At 32.7% G+C, this 17,271-nt stretch overlaps 1 protein-coding gene across 2 annotated transcripts in view; it reads left to right on the plus strand.

The window, feature by feature from the left end:
* Window positions 1-1,535: 1,535 nt before the first annotated feature.
* Window positions 1,536-17,271, plus strand: part of LOC132727581 (glutamine-dependent NAD(+) synthetase-like) — a 44,318-nt gene continuing 28,582 nt past the window's right edge. Inside the window, exons 1-7 of one of the 2 annotated variants that reach the window (XM_060713129.1) lie at window positions 1,536-1,692; window positions 10,776-10,836; window positions 11,250-11,366; window positions 14,463-14,516; window positions 15,055-15,196; window positions 16,632-16,720; window positions 17,115-17,232. In XM_060713129.1, coding sequence (XP_060569112.1) covers window positions 1,608-1,692; window positions 10,776-10,836; window positions 11,250-11,366; window positions 14,463-14,516; window positions 15,055-15,196; window positions 16,632-16,720; window positions 17,115-17,232 — 666 coding nt within the window. In that variant the 5' untranslated portion in view covers window positions 1,536-1,607. The remainder of the gene's footprint in view (window positions 1,693-10,775; window positions 10,837-11,249; window positions 11,367-14,462; window positions 14,517-15,054; window positions 15,197-16,631; window positions 16,721-17,114; window positions 17,233-17,271) is intronic. The other variant, XM_060713130.1, reaches the window with a different exon arrangement.

Consider the following 17,271-nt stretch of genomic DNA (forward strand, 5'->3'; position numbering starts at 1 on the left):
CTAAATGACTCCCAGAAATGGATATTTATGTGACCCGTGGAGCATGATATGCATAATTTATACTTTTACACAAGAAAACTTAAAAAAAAAATCCAATACAACCGAGGTTCTGAGCATGTAAAAGAACGTAGTCGTCTCTAATACGGGACAATTTCTGTATCATAGACTGTCTAACTCTAGGTACAGGATGAGTAGCAATATCATGGGCATTCCCACGCGACTGTAAATAAACCGAAAGAAAAATCGTAAGGATCATTCCAGTGAAGTTTGGTCAAAATTCAGCATGTGTTTCATAAAGAGATGTGAATAACGGCGAACAACGGACAGTTTGCCATTACAAAGCTGACCACTAAGCTAAAGTCAACAAATTAACTAAACAGTTCTGTCTGTCGCATCCACTCCATCCTGTTAGCCTGTAATTATTACGTACTTAAATCTGGGACGGAAAATAACTTTCTGTCCCAGCTTAAATAAAATGTAAAATTGTGATAAATTCAGACTTTTTATAATAATAATAATAATAAATTGTGATAAATTCAGACTTTTTATAATAATAATAATAATATGTGTGTGTGCGTGCGTGTGTGTGTTTTTTTTATCTGAGCCGCGTCGATCACGACAAAGCCAACATAGTCCGTTTGCGACCAGCATGGATCCAGACCAGCCTGCGCATCTGGGCAGTCTGATCAGATAACCAACCCTATTACAAGTAGAGAAACTGATAGCAAACAGCATGCCGCCTGATCAGACTGCGCGGATGCGCAGGCTGGTCTGGATCCATGCTGGTCGCAAACGCACTATGTTGGTTTTGTCGTGACGCGGCTGATATATTCTTTTTACGGGAGCTTCATATAGATATGTGCCGCATAAAGTAAGGAAAATCGTTCATTCTGACGTTCATGAAATATTGTGTAAATGTAAGATTTTCATTAAAAAAAAATAACTACTGAAAAGAAGCAAAATAATGATTATGCTGTTGTTTGTAGATCTACATGTATACATACATAGCGCAAAACTCGTGCTGCATATCACTTAACAAACGTGGGAATTGATTTATCGTTTAATTAAAATCGACTGGACGTTAAAGCTTGTTGTAATTATAAATACGTACAGATCAACCCTAAAAGAAATGTACAGTGATACGTGCTGACAAAGGCACATAAAAGTTCGCGTACCACTGGTTCATTGGAATCTATTTAGGATTTCTGGATACTTTGTCTTTATTATTGCTAATAATAACCAGTGTTTTTTTAAGGATAGATATAAATGTAAATTTACACCTTCTGAAAGATGTCATCATATAGATCTACTGCTTATAGAAAATGTTTTAGTTGCAGATGTGAATAAATTCAAAGTAAATCAGCTACTGTACAATAATTGGAAAATGACAAAATAAATATCGCTATTTTCAGTTAACAATTTGCCTCAGATTGTTAGTCTATAAATACAAAAGCCTGCCCAGATTGTTACATAGGATAATGCACTTTAATTTACTATGTACAGTGCTATATTCATTTGGTGGTATTTAACCTTGTCTAGCAGGCGTCACGGAAAAATAGTGAGTTAAACACCGGTTCGAAATTAGGACGAAAGCGAAAGGAGAGATAATGGGAAGAAAAGTAACATTAGCAACATGCACACTCAATCAGTGGGCAATGGACTTTGAGGGGAATTTATCAAGAATTTTGCAAAGTAAATATATGTTGTTGTCTGACTGTCATTCTTAGATTATGTCAAAATCGTTTCTAGTTATTCGTACTCAATAATTTTCGACCTTGTTCTCAAACTGTCAGAGTTATTTAGATAACAGTTCACGGTACACAAAGAGAAGCAGTATGATATGTAGTTTAAAGTGCTAAATGATTAATTTACAATAAAAAAGATTTAAGATTCGCAAATAATTATTCGGGTCAATGCTGAAAACAGAAGGAATCTGTGTTGGTTGGTTCTGGGACTTTCAAATAGACTCCTATTTGAAAGACCTTGTATGGTTGTATCTTTATTCCAAAATGTATGTCATAGGGTGAGTAAAATGTGCAGCCTGCAGGAACTAAAACTCGGGACCCTGGGAAGTACCGACTGAGTAGTCCTATAAATATGACGTCGCTTTGAGATATTTTTGCTTCTGGGCAAAGCAACGTCATACCGAAATGGCTTAAAAATCCATAGCACATTCCGCCAGAAAATCAGGCGACACGAAATAAACAATTAAGACAGCGTGTGTTTACATTAATTTCTGATTGGCTAATTCAAATGCAAGCTTTTAACTGAGTCAGAAAATTATAACGGAATATAATTTAACAAAATAATTGCCTATGCACAGTCAGTGTGTTTGAATATATTTTTCCTTCATTTGAAATCGGTCTGTAAAGCGCCTTACTTAGCTAGTATGGCCGATAGACAAAAATAGAATAGATTAATGTTGATATTTAACTTTAAATTGATAAGTACATTGTTTGAGAGTTTTTGTTTATGATTTAGCATGAAATTTAAAGAAAAGAACATAAGCTTTTGAATAAAGCTTTAAAGGCAAGACAATAGACATTTTTGAATTTTTATGATGATATGGATAATACGTTTATAAGCAATAAGGGTAAAGTCAAAAATAATGAGGCCAAACATTTAAAGGCTACCAAGATTCAGAGATCTGCCAAGAATTTGAAAGTACTGGGCCCTGGGCCCACTTGGTCTGAAAATGATGGGCCATTTTTACCAAAGTATGGGCCTTGGGAAAATAAGTAAACATTGACCAAAATAACTGTTAAAAAGTTTGTAGATACATGTAATTGAATTTCCCAGGTAATAAAACTTAAATCATATTTTATGACAAGTGGTTCACTTATAATTCAGTACTTTACCAATAATTAAAAATTATGCCTACATGGTAACTTTCTAACTAATATTAATTGCAGGCAAAAATGAAAATATTTTTTTAATGGCTGCTAAAAAATGTGATATGCAAATTTATTCACATAATTGCTGGTTCTTGCTTGTAATGTTTTATATTGTGCATTATCCATTTAATTGTTCCTACTTTGCACCAAATGTCCCTTACCACTGTATATTGACGAATTTCATTGCCCCTTGTATGCCTCTGTGTAGACAGCATACATCAAAGACATTTGCCGACAGACCTTTTGATCATGAAAAAAGTCATGCACAATGTTTCTCTGATTGGTTAATCACCCTGTCAAACATTCTGATGACGAAATATACATCTTTTTTTACACTTCATCAGCCAAAACTTGCGTGAACTTGAGTGACCTTAGGGTTGATCAAGTTGAACACCTGTCAGATTATACTGTAACTTACAGTATTTCTTAAAATAGCAACACTTTTTTTTTTTTACCGATAATCATTTTAAATATTAAGTAGTTGTATAATTTGTTTGTTTGTTTTATTGGATTAAATTTACGGTAGTAGAAATGAGTATCTGTGTGGGAAAGGGATTTTGAGAAGAAATGCGGTAAGTAGACAACATGGACAAAAGCTATAGGGGAATGGATAAACTAAAGAATATGCGTAATTACAGGAGCATGGGTAACATGTTGCTGTTGGTACCAGTTTTGACTGGATGACTAAATAACCCAGCAGACAGTTTTGTTTTCTTATAAGTCTGGCACAGATTTTAGATGCGCCCATGGCCCTTTGCTGCCGATTTTCCTGCGCCATTCTCATTTTTTTAGCGCCAATGGCGCAAAATCGCGTCCTCGGCAGATCTCTGCAAGATTAATATTTTAATAGTTGTGTATATTGTTATAAGTGCTAAATATAGCATCTATCAGTGTTGTAAAATATGCCAAGTTTCAGGGACATCACGCTACAAGTGAAAAAGATACAAGAAAAAAATTACCCTAAAATGTCAGGAGTGTAACACTTTTAGTGTGACATTTTACACAAATGATGATTCTCTATTCCTGATACAGAAAAACAGTTTCTTAAATGACAATTTTTGTCACTTATGTTATATATCTTATTCTCTCGCAATTGCTTTTTCCTATTTTTTTTTTGTAAAATGTAGGTATCCCACTTGGTTATCCAGTCACTAAAGTCAGTTGTTGTAAAATAAAATGTACTTTAAAAAAAGCATGGTTTGTACTAACAGTAAAGTTTCTGCTTATATCTTTGTTATTAAGAGCTTTTCCTTGCTTCTAACATTTTGACCATTGTATATAGTTAAGAATATAAATTCTCTTTTTTCTATGCTATAAATGTTATTGACTCGGTTTCGATTCAAAATAATGACAGTGCTCAGTGTCAGGAGTGTAACATCTTGTACTTTTACTGATTTCCTTATTGCATATAAGGTGTTATATTAATATATTCTTTCTTTTTCAAAAACATGAGTCCAAGTGATGTCAGCAGTGACATAAGTTCAAGTTAACTAAATCATGCACTTTCTGTACATGATCATCAGTGATGTCAGGAGTGTAACACTATTTTTGCCATCTTTTAACCTTGTAACGATTTCATGAATATACCATATAAATTTCGTATCTAAATATGATTCTTGCCACTATTCATAAGGAAAAGTAATTAAGTATTTGTTTTTTTTTTTTTTTTTAAGAAACCACAATGCTTAAGTTCTGTTTTTAGCATATTTACTTAAATAACATCAAAATTTCCTAAATGTCTACTATTGACAAGTATAATCATTGAAATTTAATGATAATACACTAAAGAAATTACTGAGAAATTAAAATCATGTATATACTCTTTGCAGAACAAAGCATTTATATACAATTATTGAAGATTAAGTATGCAATATAAGTAAAATACAGTATGTGAGAATAGTGAAAAGTGTTACACTCCTGACATTTTTTTCTTTTTCGGCAATTGTAGTTAACTTTGTTTTATTTTCAGCAGACTAATAAACAATTGAAGTAGATATCAAAAAAAAACACTATAAAACTTATGTAAACAAATATATATGCCAATTAGAATGATGGGATTTGATATTATTTCTAAACAGTAACCAAGTCAATAACAATAAAGACATACAGTAATTTTTTTTTCATCTATGATACTTACTGTTAATTCTGCAATCATTTTTGTTATCACATTGTTTGAATGCAGTTCCTGCATATTCAATTTTCAGTTATTGTAGTCCTTAGTCTTTTAAAATACTAACCATTTGAATTCTGCCAAAACACTGCATTTTTGCTCTGCTTTTGCTTAATACCTAACCTTAATAAAGTAGTAGCTAGTAATACTAACAATTGTGAGAGAGAGAGAGACTAACCTGAGAGGTATGCTTACAGACAGTCTTATATATATAACTACTCAACAGAGCATAAAAATGAAACTCTAAGCGAGTTTGAAAATAAAATTCGCAGAAAGGGTTGGAAGATTCCAGGTACTTCTCCTGATGACTGCAATTGTTTCTTTTGGGCCAGCAGTGATCAGTTACATGCCCTTGGGATGACTCAACAAAGTCACACTCAGTTGAGAAGCAAAGTAATTCAATGCAAGATAAACAAAAAGGAACAATTAACATAGAAAACTTATACTTGTCTTAAGTATTTCATTAAAAAATATTTTAAATCAATATTTTAAGATATTAAGTCTCTTGCCTGAATGTGTCAGGAGTGTAACACTCAAATGTTAAAGTGAAATTGTGCATTTTTTTGTGAAATAGAATCTTCATGGTCATTTTTGATTTTTCCATTGGTTAAACAGAAACTTAATTAATATTTATAATTTTTTCCATTTTTTTCAATTTTTTACATTTTAAAAATTTTTTTGGTTTTTAAATTAACTTTATATCTTTTCTCTAAAAAAATTTCAAATGTTAAACCTATCATAGTTTTTTAAACACAGTGGGGTTTTTACTGTTTTCTTTTTTTATTTTACCTCAAGTTTTTGTTTAAAAAAAACTATTATAAAATTAAATATCAACTCAGACTTTACCGAGAAAAACTAGAACATTAGTCTGTAACATCTGATATATTGTACTACTGACTGAGCTATCCGGTTGCTTACACACTTTCTGAATCTCCTAATTAGTGAACTGTTCTGAACCATGACATACCTTCCCCCCCCCACTATATTGAAATTCATCCTATATTGAATATCTAAGGGTTACAGAGAAATGAGATTTAAATTCTTGTGATGAAATTGAGATTACAGAGAAATGTTGCAATTGATTGATTAATTGATTATATTTATTTATACATTCAGGAACATAGCACATGATACAATAATAAAATAAAATCATACAGTTAAGAACTAACATATAAATCTATATATATAAAATGAGATCATAAAACATCATAAAAGAGCACACATTTATCATAAAAAATAATAAGATGTACTATGCACCTATGGATAGCCCATTAAGCTAAAAGCTTTTTGCGACGGACGCGCCCTCAGGCGCGTTCAGAGCTAAGTCATCTACACATGGGATTTCGTTGGCTACACTTGCGCAATGTGTTCCTTAAAACCAATTAACAGCCCAAAAATAGTACTGAATTTGATCCTTCAAAACTCCCATACTTTGTCTGGTTTTTCTTAATGTCTTCCATATTTAAGCCTTTTCAATTTCAAATTAAGTTATCCAAGTTAAAATATGAACATATATATTGATAAAAACGTTGTAGTCCCGTAGTATTATTGTGCAATATGCAAATTACGCTGAAACGATTTTTACCGCTGTCGAAAAAGTAGGACAGCAAATTTACTACAATAAAGGTGTAACCTCTGAGTTCAAGACATTATTAGTAGGAATAGATATTTCTACATTATACAAAACATTATTATTAACAAATCAAAAGTTTTTCGTGACTCTAGGATAACTCGCGCATTAAATAAAGAAGAACTATTTTCGTGACTCATACCGCGGGTTTTAGCTGAAATTCAGCAGTTATTAATATATTAGATACAGTACAATGGCTAGTATAAAATATCTATTTTTGAAAATGCATGTAAGACACTTTTCCGCCATGTAGTCTTTCATGGTAAGGAAGTTATAATATCAGTTCTACTTCCGATTCTTGTGGTTTGTTTACATATTTTACTAGGTCATGATATGAGTTAACCTTCGCTATTCTAAAAATAGATTCTGCTTCACCTGTTCTGATTTTTGGACAGGCGATTAGGAAGTACACATTAAACATGTAATTAATAAACCAGCGGATTGTAATGCAATACTTTTAGAAATGCTATACAATGGTAAGAAGCAAACAAGTTGAAAATGGAATTTAGTGTGAAGTTGAAAAGGACAACTAAACACTGTAGTGCTTAAGTGACATTTAAATTAAAATAAAAACGATGTGCTCTGGCCTCTACATCTTTACCTTGTAAATAAAAAAAATCTAAGAAATACACTATTAATTGCTGATGATTTAACCAATTTTTTTTTTTAATGAGACATGTCCAAGAGAAATAAAAATACAAATGACTTATATTTTATTGTCTGTATGCCCACTATGATATAACACGAAGCAATTCTAAATAGCATTCTCAAATGTATAATGTATTATGTTTGAAGTTTCTTTGCCTGGATTTATTTTAGAAATATTTCGTTGATAGTTTTTTTTCTATTTACATATCATTTCTTAGAATAAATCGATAAGGACACTGATTTACAAGTTTGACCAGAGTTTTTAGGCATAAATTTCATTCTGTATTTAAGTGCTTGAAAGTAGAAAATCTGAATTATATCAATGTGGGACACAAAATATATTGCTCTACAAATCTCGAACTTGTATGGAACAAATTTTCTCTGTTATATATTTTGTGTTTTGTTTTTGTTTTGTTTTTGTTTTTTCTAAAAGAAGCCTTAATGTCTCTCCGGTTGCATGTCCGTCGCATTCAGTGCTGCAGCACTTTGATTTCCAATGGGGTCCATAGAAATAAAAATAAAATACATAGCTACAACCCTTTCCCCCCTATAAATAAACAAATAAAACTAATCTAACTAACTTTGGTCAAGAATTTAGTTGAAAAAGAAAATATATTTATAAAAGTATGCCCTTTTCTTAAAAAAACCTAATATCAAATCATATTAAAACACGACAAAATCAAAGTGCATTTGATTTTCACTTTTTATACGCCCGTTTGAAAAACGGGACGTATTATGGGAACGCCCCTGGCGGGCGGGCGGTCGGGCGGGAGGCCGGCGTCCAATTTTGTCCGGAGCATATCTCCTACATGTATGGAGGGATTTTAATGAAACTTCATAGAAATGTTCACCACTATGAGGAGCAGTGTCGCGCACATGAACCAGGTCTCTAGGTCAAAGGTCAAGGTCACACTTAGAGCTCATTGAAAAATGCTTGTCCGGAGCAAAACTTCCACATGTATAGAGGGATTTCAATATTACTTGGCACAAATGTTCACCATTGTGAGGCAGAGTGTCGCGCGCAAGATTCAGGTCCTTGCTGCCAAGGTCAAGGTCACACATAGAGGTCAAAGTTCAGATAAAAATATGAAGATGTGTATATGGACCATTTAGTCATCATTTATTGAGGGATTGTAACACAAATGGTCATTATCAAGACTATGGCTGTGATACATATAATTTAGGTCAATATATACAAGGTCAAGGTCACTAAAGATGATGAAATATCCAGATTTTGTCCGGAGCATATCTCCTACACGCATGGAGGGATTTTAATGAAATTTCATAGAAATGTTCACCATTATGAGAAGCCGTGTCACGCACATGAACTAGGTCTCTAGGTCAAAGGTCAAGGTCACACTTAGAGCTCATTGAAAAACGCTTGTCCGGAGCAAAACTTCCACATGCATAGAGGGATTTCAATATAACTTGGCACAAATGTTCACCATTGTGAGGCGGAGTGTCGCGCACAAAATTCAGGTCCCTGCAGCTAAGGTCAAGGTCAAACATAGAGGTCAAAGTTTAGATAAAAATATGAAGATGTGTATAGGGACGATTTAATCATCATTTATTGAGGGATTGTAACACAAATGGTCATTATCATGACTACGGCTGTGACACATGTACTTTAGGTCAATATATGCAAGGTCAAGGTCACTAAAGATGGTGAAATATCCAGATTTTGTCTGGAGCATATCTCCTTCATGTATGGAAGAATTTTTATAATACTTTATGGAAATGTTCACCACCATGATATGTATTGCTCCATGCATGATCCAGGTCTCCAGGTCAAAGGTCAAGGTCACACTTAGAGCTCATTGAAAAACGCTTGTCAGGGGCAAAACTTCTACATTCATAGGGGGATTTCAATATAACTTGGCACAAATGTTCACCATTGTGAGGCTGAGTGTCGCAGGCAAAATTCAGATCCCTGCGACCAAAGTCAAGGTTACACATAGAGGTCAAAGTTCAGATAAAAATTTGAAGATGTGTATACTATACACTATAGGGACCATTTAGTCATCATTTATTGATGGATTGTAGCACAAATTGTAACTATCATGACTACAGGTGTGACACATTTAATTTAGGTTAATATTTGCAAGGTCAAGGTCACTGGAGATGATTAAATATCCAGATGTTGTCCGGAACATATTTTCTACATGCATGGAGGAATTTTAATGTTACTTTATAGAATTGTTCACCACCATGAGACGTAGTGCCCTGCACATGAACCATGAGCTCATAGAAAAACGCTTGTCTGGAGCAAAACTTCTACATGCATAGAGGGATTTCAAAATAATTTGGCACAAATGTTCATAATTGTGAGGCTGAGTGCGGTGCATAAAATTCAGGTCCCTGCGACCAAGGTCAAGGTCACACATCCTGTGCATATCTTCCCTACTGATTTGTTTTAAGGTTCATTTAACAACACAGTGCCAAGAATAAAAACTTGCTTGCTAGATAACACTTATCCATAATGCCCCCCCATCTCCATCTAAAGCTTTGGTAAACGGGCGTATTTTGTGACTATGGCACCCTTGTTTAATATATTATTGAATTCTGTATGCAACTTTTTTTTAAAAATGAATAATTCTTTTTAATTAATGTTACAATGTTGCTACTGGGACACAATACTGAAATGCTATTGTTCAAAATTTGCATCTTAACTCCCTGCAATTTTTGCTAAGTCTCTTTCATTTAAGTTAGTGTTGAATTCTAAGTTCACATAAGGTTTCAGTGAAAGATAGACATTCCAAATTTAAAAAGTGAAAGAATAAAATGGCTTCAATGTTAAAGAATATAAATTTTAATCGTTAAAAAGTATTCCTAAAAGCCACACATTTATCGAAAACAACTTTCAAAACGGTGAATTTTTAATTGTGAATTGCACTATTTTCAACTGTTTTACATAAAAAGAACTGAAAAAGTATGCCTAAGCCCAAGCTGTTCCTGTCTTTTCCTAAAAAACAATCTCTGACATACAATGTTGCCCATGGATTGTCACATGCTCATCTTAAATAAGCTTTGTCAAAACAAAAATTGTGTCATAATTATAATAGAGATGCATCAAAATAAAATACTAGAGGATATAATATTATATGTAATGAACAGTATCAATTTGAAATTAAGCTTGAAATAAGATTGGAGCTTTACCAACCTACACATCAAATTATAACTTTAATTCACGATCTTGTTTCCCTTAATTTTTAAGCTGGCCATATCATTTTGTATTGTGATAAATTATATGAGCCGCATCACGACAAAACCAACATAGTGGGTTTGCGACCAGCATGGATCCAGACCAGATAGCGAACAGCATGGATCCTGATCAGACTGCGCGGATGCGCAGGCTGGTCTGGATTTATGCTGGTCGCAAACCCATTATGTTGGTTTTGTTGTGGCGCGGCTCAATTATTATTATGTTTTCAAGGTGTTCAAGAAGCTAAAAGTAAAGGTGCTACATATAGACTGGGGCCTGAACTGGAAATTTGGTGAGCTTTTAATAATTGAATTTTCTGTTATATATATATATACTCTTAATTTTACTCAAGTCAGCAATGATTTTAAAATAATGAATGATGTTGGATGTTAACTTTAGTCTTTCCAGCTGCATTGTGGATCTGAAATATTTTTTATATACCAAAATACAGTACAATATAACCCACTTTAAACTTGTAATGTTTTGCTATATGCAAACAACCATTTATATTGGGCCATATAACCTTTCAAAAATCATTATAACCAATATTATACTGTTGACAACAGCTGAATCATTGATAATTTGATTCTTGCATTTTAAGGTATAAGAGATAAGAATGAGATGAATAGTTATAATTATATTGCTAGAAGTCTGATGTCTTTCAATACCACACAATGGCATCAATGATTTATTACTATTTTACAGTGGGTATGGCTGTGCTGATCATTTTCATGAGAATGATACTTTCCTACACTCATGGCAGGTCCTGGCTGAACTTCTAGTCGCACCCGAGTGTCAGAACATCATCTGTGATGTAGGCATGTAAGTATAAGGTGGTTATATTATAATTACTGTTCTGATAACAACATAATCGTAAGTCTTTGGTTACTTTTTCTATTCCTTGAATGCATTTTAAAGATTAAACATTTTTTTTTTGTTTAATCAATTTGGAATATGAGAGGAAAACGGTGGCCAAAGTTATAATTTATGATGCCATAGGTAGTTACTTTGAGCCCTACTTCAGATCGTAACCAAGTTTCTTATATTGGAATTACTTTAAGTCATAACCATGTTTTTTAAATTGGACCAATACTGATATGTTACTCCACGAAATTGAAATTCAAGATTATGAAAAGTAGTTTGAAACTTTCCTTTCAAAGGCACTGAAAATTATAGTGTCTGTGAAAAATACATACTCAATTTGATGTAGTTTGTGCATTGGATTTGGAAGTAAGGCTGGCAATAGCCCTATTATCACTGGTTTAGAAGTTTTCAATCTGCAGAACAAACAATATTGTTACAAGATTTTTAAGAAATTTAGCTTCAGCTAACTGGAAGACCTAGCACAAAATAGTGGCATGCAAAAGATTTTCTAACAAATTCTGTACCTTATCTATAATATTGAATCGTTTATTCAACTGTAACAACTTTATTGTATAAACACTTATCTTTCACAGGTTATATTGATTTACAATAACAGTAATTGGGTTACTATTGATTGATACAAAGTTGGGTAATCAAACATTGATTAATACTTCAAGTCCATGATGTATTGATTCCTTATCTGGTCTATCATTTTCTTTTTTCCATAAAATAGATACAGTGTTTTTAAAGGACCAATTTATATTGACTAGTTTCAGTATTAGGTGCTAAAATTGTTTCTGAATAACATGTTTTATTCTGTCAAGTTTATGCCTTAAAAAAGTGTCTGCAATATATAAATCCTTCTTATTTCTTCAGTTCTCATTTGGTACATGATTTCTTCATGCACAAAACGGCAGTTTTGGAATTCTTTCAAGAGAGAAAATTGAAATGATAAAAAAAGTTGAGTCACAATAACATGGTTGTTGATAATAATAATAATAATAATAATAATAATAATAATGATGATAATAATAATAAACTCTTTATTTAACAAAGGTAGCGTACACATATTAAGAAAATATATCAAAGTATCAGAGAAAACACATAATGCAAAATCTTATTTTTAACAAGACTTTTAGTAAGGGTAAAAATACAAGCAATTTATGATAATGATTGCAAAAAATATCTGATTGTTTGATAAGTTATACTCAGTTTGAATAATTCATATTTACAAATATGTATATGCCTGTTACACAATTATAAGTATCACATAATCAATTATGTCACACAATTTATAGTTTATATTTTGTAGGTGTGTTTTTAGCTCACCTGTCACAAAGTGACAGGGTGAGCTTTTGTGATCGCTTTTCGTCCGTCCGTCCGTCGTCCGTCCGTCGTCCGTCCGTAAACTTTTGCTTTAAATGACATCTCCTCATAAACCACTGAGCCAATTTCATCCAAACTTCACAGGAATGTTCCTTTGGTGGTCACCTTTTAAAATTGTTCAAAGAATTTAATTCCATGCAGAACTCTGGTTGCCATGGCAACCGAAAGAAAAATCTTTAAATATCTTCTTTTAAACAACCCTAAAAGCTAGAGCTTAGATATTTGGCATGAAACATCTTCTATTGAGTGTCTACCAAGTTTGTTCAAATAAAAGCCCTGGGGTCAAAATTGGCCCCGCCCCAGGGGGTCATTGATTTTCCCTATATGCATATAGTAAAAACTTAAAAAATCTTCTTTTAAAGAACCCAAAGAGCTAGAGCTAAGATATTTGGCATGAAACATCTTCTAGTGAGTGTCTACCAAGTTTGTTCAAATAAAAGCCCTGGGGTCAAAATTGGCCCCGCCCCAGGGGGTCATTGATTTTCCCTATATGCATATAGTAAAAACTTAAAAAATCTTCTTTTAAAGAACCGTAAGAGCTAGAGCTTAGATATTTGGCATGAAACATCTTCTAGTGAATGTCTACCAAGTTTGTTCAAATAAAAGCCCTGCGGTCAAAATTGGCCCCGCCCCAGGGGGTCATAGATTTTCCCTATATGCATATAGTAAAAACTTAAAAAATCTTCTTTTAAAGAACCATAAGAGCTAGAGCTTAGATATATGGCATGAAACATCTTCTAGTGAATGTCTACCAAGTTTGTTCAAATAAAAGCCCTGGGGTCAAAATTGACCCCGCCCTAGGGGGTCATAGATTTTCCCTATATGCATATAGTAAAAACTTAAAAAATCTTCTTTTAAAGAACCCAAAGAGCTAGAGCTAAGATATTTAGCATGAAACATGTTCTAATGGGTGTCTACCAAGTATGTTCAAATAAAAGCCCTGGGGTCAAAACTGGCCCCGCCCGGGGGGGGGGGGGTCATTGATTTTCCTTAAAAGTGTATAGCAAAAACTTAAAAATCTTCTTTGAAAAAACCCAAATAGCTAGAGTTTAGATATTAAGCATGAAACATCTTTAAGTAAATATCTACAAAGTTTGTTCAAATAAAAGCCCGGGGGTCAAAACTGCCCTGCCCTAGGGGTGTCATTGTTTTTTACTATATGTGTATAGTAAAAACTTTAAAAATCTTCTTTTAAAAAACCCAATGAGCTAGAACTTAGATGTTTAGCATGAAACAATCTTCTTATGGGTGTCTACCAAGTCTGTTCAAATAAACAAATATAAACCCTTGGGTAAAAATTGGCCCGGGGGTGGGGGGGGGCTATATACAGGTGAGCGACCTCAGGGCCATCATGGCCCTCTTGTTGTATTTTAAATATACATGTACTAGCTCAAATCATAAATACTAGTATCATAGTGTTTAATAGTGTTATTGTATTCAAATGTAAATATATTGAAATTAAGAGCTTATTTTTCAAAGTTACTTCATAATAATATATTGAAAAGATTATTTTAAAATTGCACATTTGTACTTGCTATATTTCTGCTGTTAAAAGATCTGTTAGATTAAACTTATATTGATTAAACTTCTATAAATTGTACATGTACTTATATTGATTAACATTATATTTATTCTCATTTCTGTTATATTTTTTGTTGTTTATTTCAGGCCAGTGATGCATAAGAATGTGGCTTACAACTGTAGGGTCATCTTTCTTAATAAGTAGGTATAATACAAATAAAATATAAACTGGTTCAGGCATCTCCAATATGTTAATGTACAAATGTATTATCAATTACCAAGGCTGTTATTCTGATCTAAAATGTTTTAAAAAAATGTTTAATTTCTTATCCATAAATTTAACTCACAACATAGCTTTTTATCTGATGATTTTTTTTAAAAAAGTGCTTAAAAGCTGCTTCAGTCAATCAATTATCAAGTACATTATTCTGTCCACGATTCTATTCTTCACCAATGTTTAGCTTTGCAGTTGATTTTCTCCCTATAAAAACTATAAGATATTTAACAATTATTAATTTCATCAGATACAACGCTTATATGACTGATATTGTAACAACAGTTTTAACTGGCAGTTTGATGGAAAGCTTACTTGAATGATAACTAAAAAATGCTGTTTCTGTTCTGAAATTTACTTCTATTCAATTTGATGATAGAATGAAAATTTTTAAAGTGTTCAACACAAATTTGCGATGCATGAATAGCACTATCATAGATTCATAGTATGTTATTGTATATGTAGGAAGATCTTGTTGATACGTCCGAAGATGATGATGTGTAATGATTATAACTATCGAGAGACACGTTGGTTTACTGCATGGAGGAAAGAAAGGGAAACTGAAGAATTTTATCTACCTAGAATGATACAAGATATAACAGAACAGGTATAGAAAAATATTTGAGCCGTGTCATGACAAAACCAACATAGTGCGTTTGTGACCAGCATGGATCCAGACCAGCCTGGGCATCCGCGCAGTCTGATCAGGATCCATGGTGTTGGCTTACAAACCCTATAACAAGTAGAGAAACTGATAGCGAACAGCATGGATCCTGATCAGACTGCGCGGATGTGCAGGCTGGTCTGGATCCATGCTGGTCGCAAACGCACTTTGTTGGTTTTGGAATGGTGGGGCTCAAGTAAGTACAAGTATAGTGTAAGCTCTGTAGAGGGGCCGCCTGTAGAGCAAAAACCTTTTATAACAACAAATTTTTCCTGAAGTGTGATTTTACAATATATGTAACAAAGCAAATTCCAGTTATTAATTAAATAAATATTGTATTTATTTAAGTAACTTAACATAAACATTTTTCAAGTTTTTTTGTTTTTCCTAAGCAACAACCCTGAGAAACAACCAATATCTCTGTCTTCCAAAGGGTGGTGTTAAGCAGAGGTTATACTATGATATATACTGTTACATTGTGTTAAATCTTTGTCTTCTAAAGGGTGGTGTTAAGCAAAGGTTATACTATGATATATACTGTTACATTGTGTTAAATCTTTGTCTTCCAAAGGGTGGTGTTAAGCAAAGGTTATACTATGATATATACTGTTACATTGTGTTAAATCTTTGTCTTTCAAAGGGTGGTGTTAAGCAAAGGTTATACTATGATATATACTGTTACATTGTGTTAAATCTTTGTCTTCCAAAGTGTGGTGTTAAGCAAAGGTTATACTATGATATATACTGTTACATTGCGTTAAATCTTTGTCTTTCAAAGGGTGGTGTTAAGCAAAGGTTATACTATGATATATACTGTTACATTGTGTTAAATCTTTGTCTTCCAAAGGGTGGTGTTAAGCAAAGGTTATACTATGATATATACTGTTACATTGTGTTAAATCTTTGTCTTTCATTCAAAGGGTGGTGTTAAGCAAAGGTTATACTATGATATATACTGTTACATTGTGTTAAATCTTTGCAAAGGTGTGTTAAGCAAATACTATGATATATACTGTTACATTGTGTTAAATCTTTGTCTTCCAAAGGGTGGTGTTAAGCAAAGGTTATACTATGATATATACTGTTACATTGTGTTAAATCTTTGTCTTCCAAAGGGTGGTGTTAAGCAAAGGTTATACTATGATATATACTGTTACATTGTGTTGTAAATGGATATTCACTAAAAACATGCTCTCCTTATTTTTTTACTCTTAATTAAGACCAATCTATTACTGTTTCAGCGATTTTACTACCATTATATTGTTCTTAGTCAATTGGGATGGCCTTATGTAGGGTGTTAATTTTACTGATGATAAAATAATCATGATAAAATATGCTTGCATTGTGGTATTTTATTTCCTTATTTTATTTTTTCTAGATAAAAGTTCCAATAGGAGATGCTGTTATAGCTACATTAGATACATGTATAGGTAGTGAGATTTGTGAAGAACTGTGGAATTGTGAAAGGTGAGTAGGAACTTGCTGTTGTGAGCAATAAGTTTAAGCTGATGTATGTAAATATTATGTTTAGTTTTTAGGAGACATTGTGCAGATATTTGCATTTTCATTCAAGAAATATTTTATGATCATATCCAAAAAATAAAATTTGTATTGTTTGTATCAATATTTGAAATGTAGTAGAAAATGTGCCTATTGCAAATCAAACTAGACATTAAGAAATTGCAAAGAATTTCTTTTTAAACTTATTATAAAAATCAGCCAAAAACAAACATTTCAAAAAATTCTTCAGCAATTTATAGAAAATTATAATTTGATTGTAATTTGTTTATTCATTATCTCATGAATTTATCTTGTTTGTTTTAAGTTTATATTGTTATTAAGGTGTCATTGTTTATTATAGTCGTCATGTGAACATGGCTCTAGATGGTGTAGAGATTATCACTAACAGTAGCGGCAGTCATCATGAACTGAGGAAAGCTTACGTCAGAGTAGACCTCATCAAATCAGCAACCATGAAGGTATTTCTTTATCATATCATTATGATGATGTTTTGATCG

The sequence above is a fragment of the Ruditapes philippinarum genome, unplaced genomic scaffold, assembly GCF_026571515.1.
Source record: "Ruditapes philippinarum isolate M1 unplaced genomic scaffold, ASM2657151v2 ctg2045_1_1_1_1, whole genome shotgun sequence".
In the NCBI taxonomy this organism is placed as follows: Eukaryota; Metazoa; Mollusca; class Bivalvia; order Venerida; family Veneridae; genus Ruditapes; species Ruditapes philippinarum.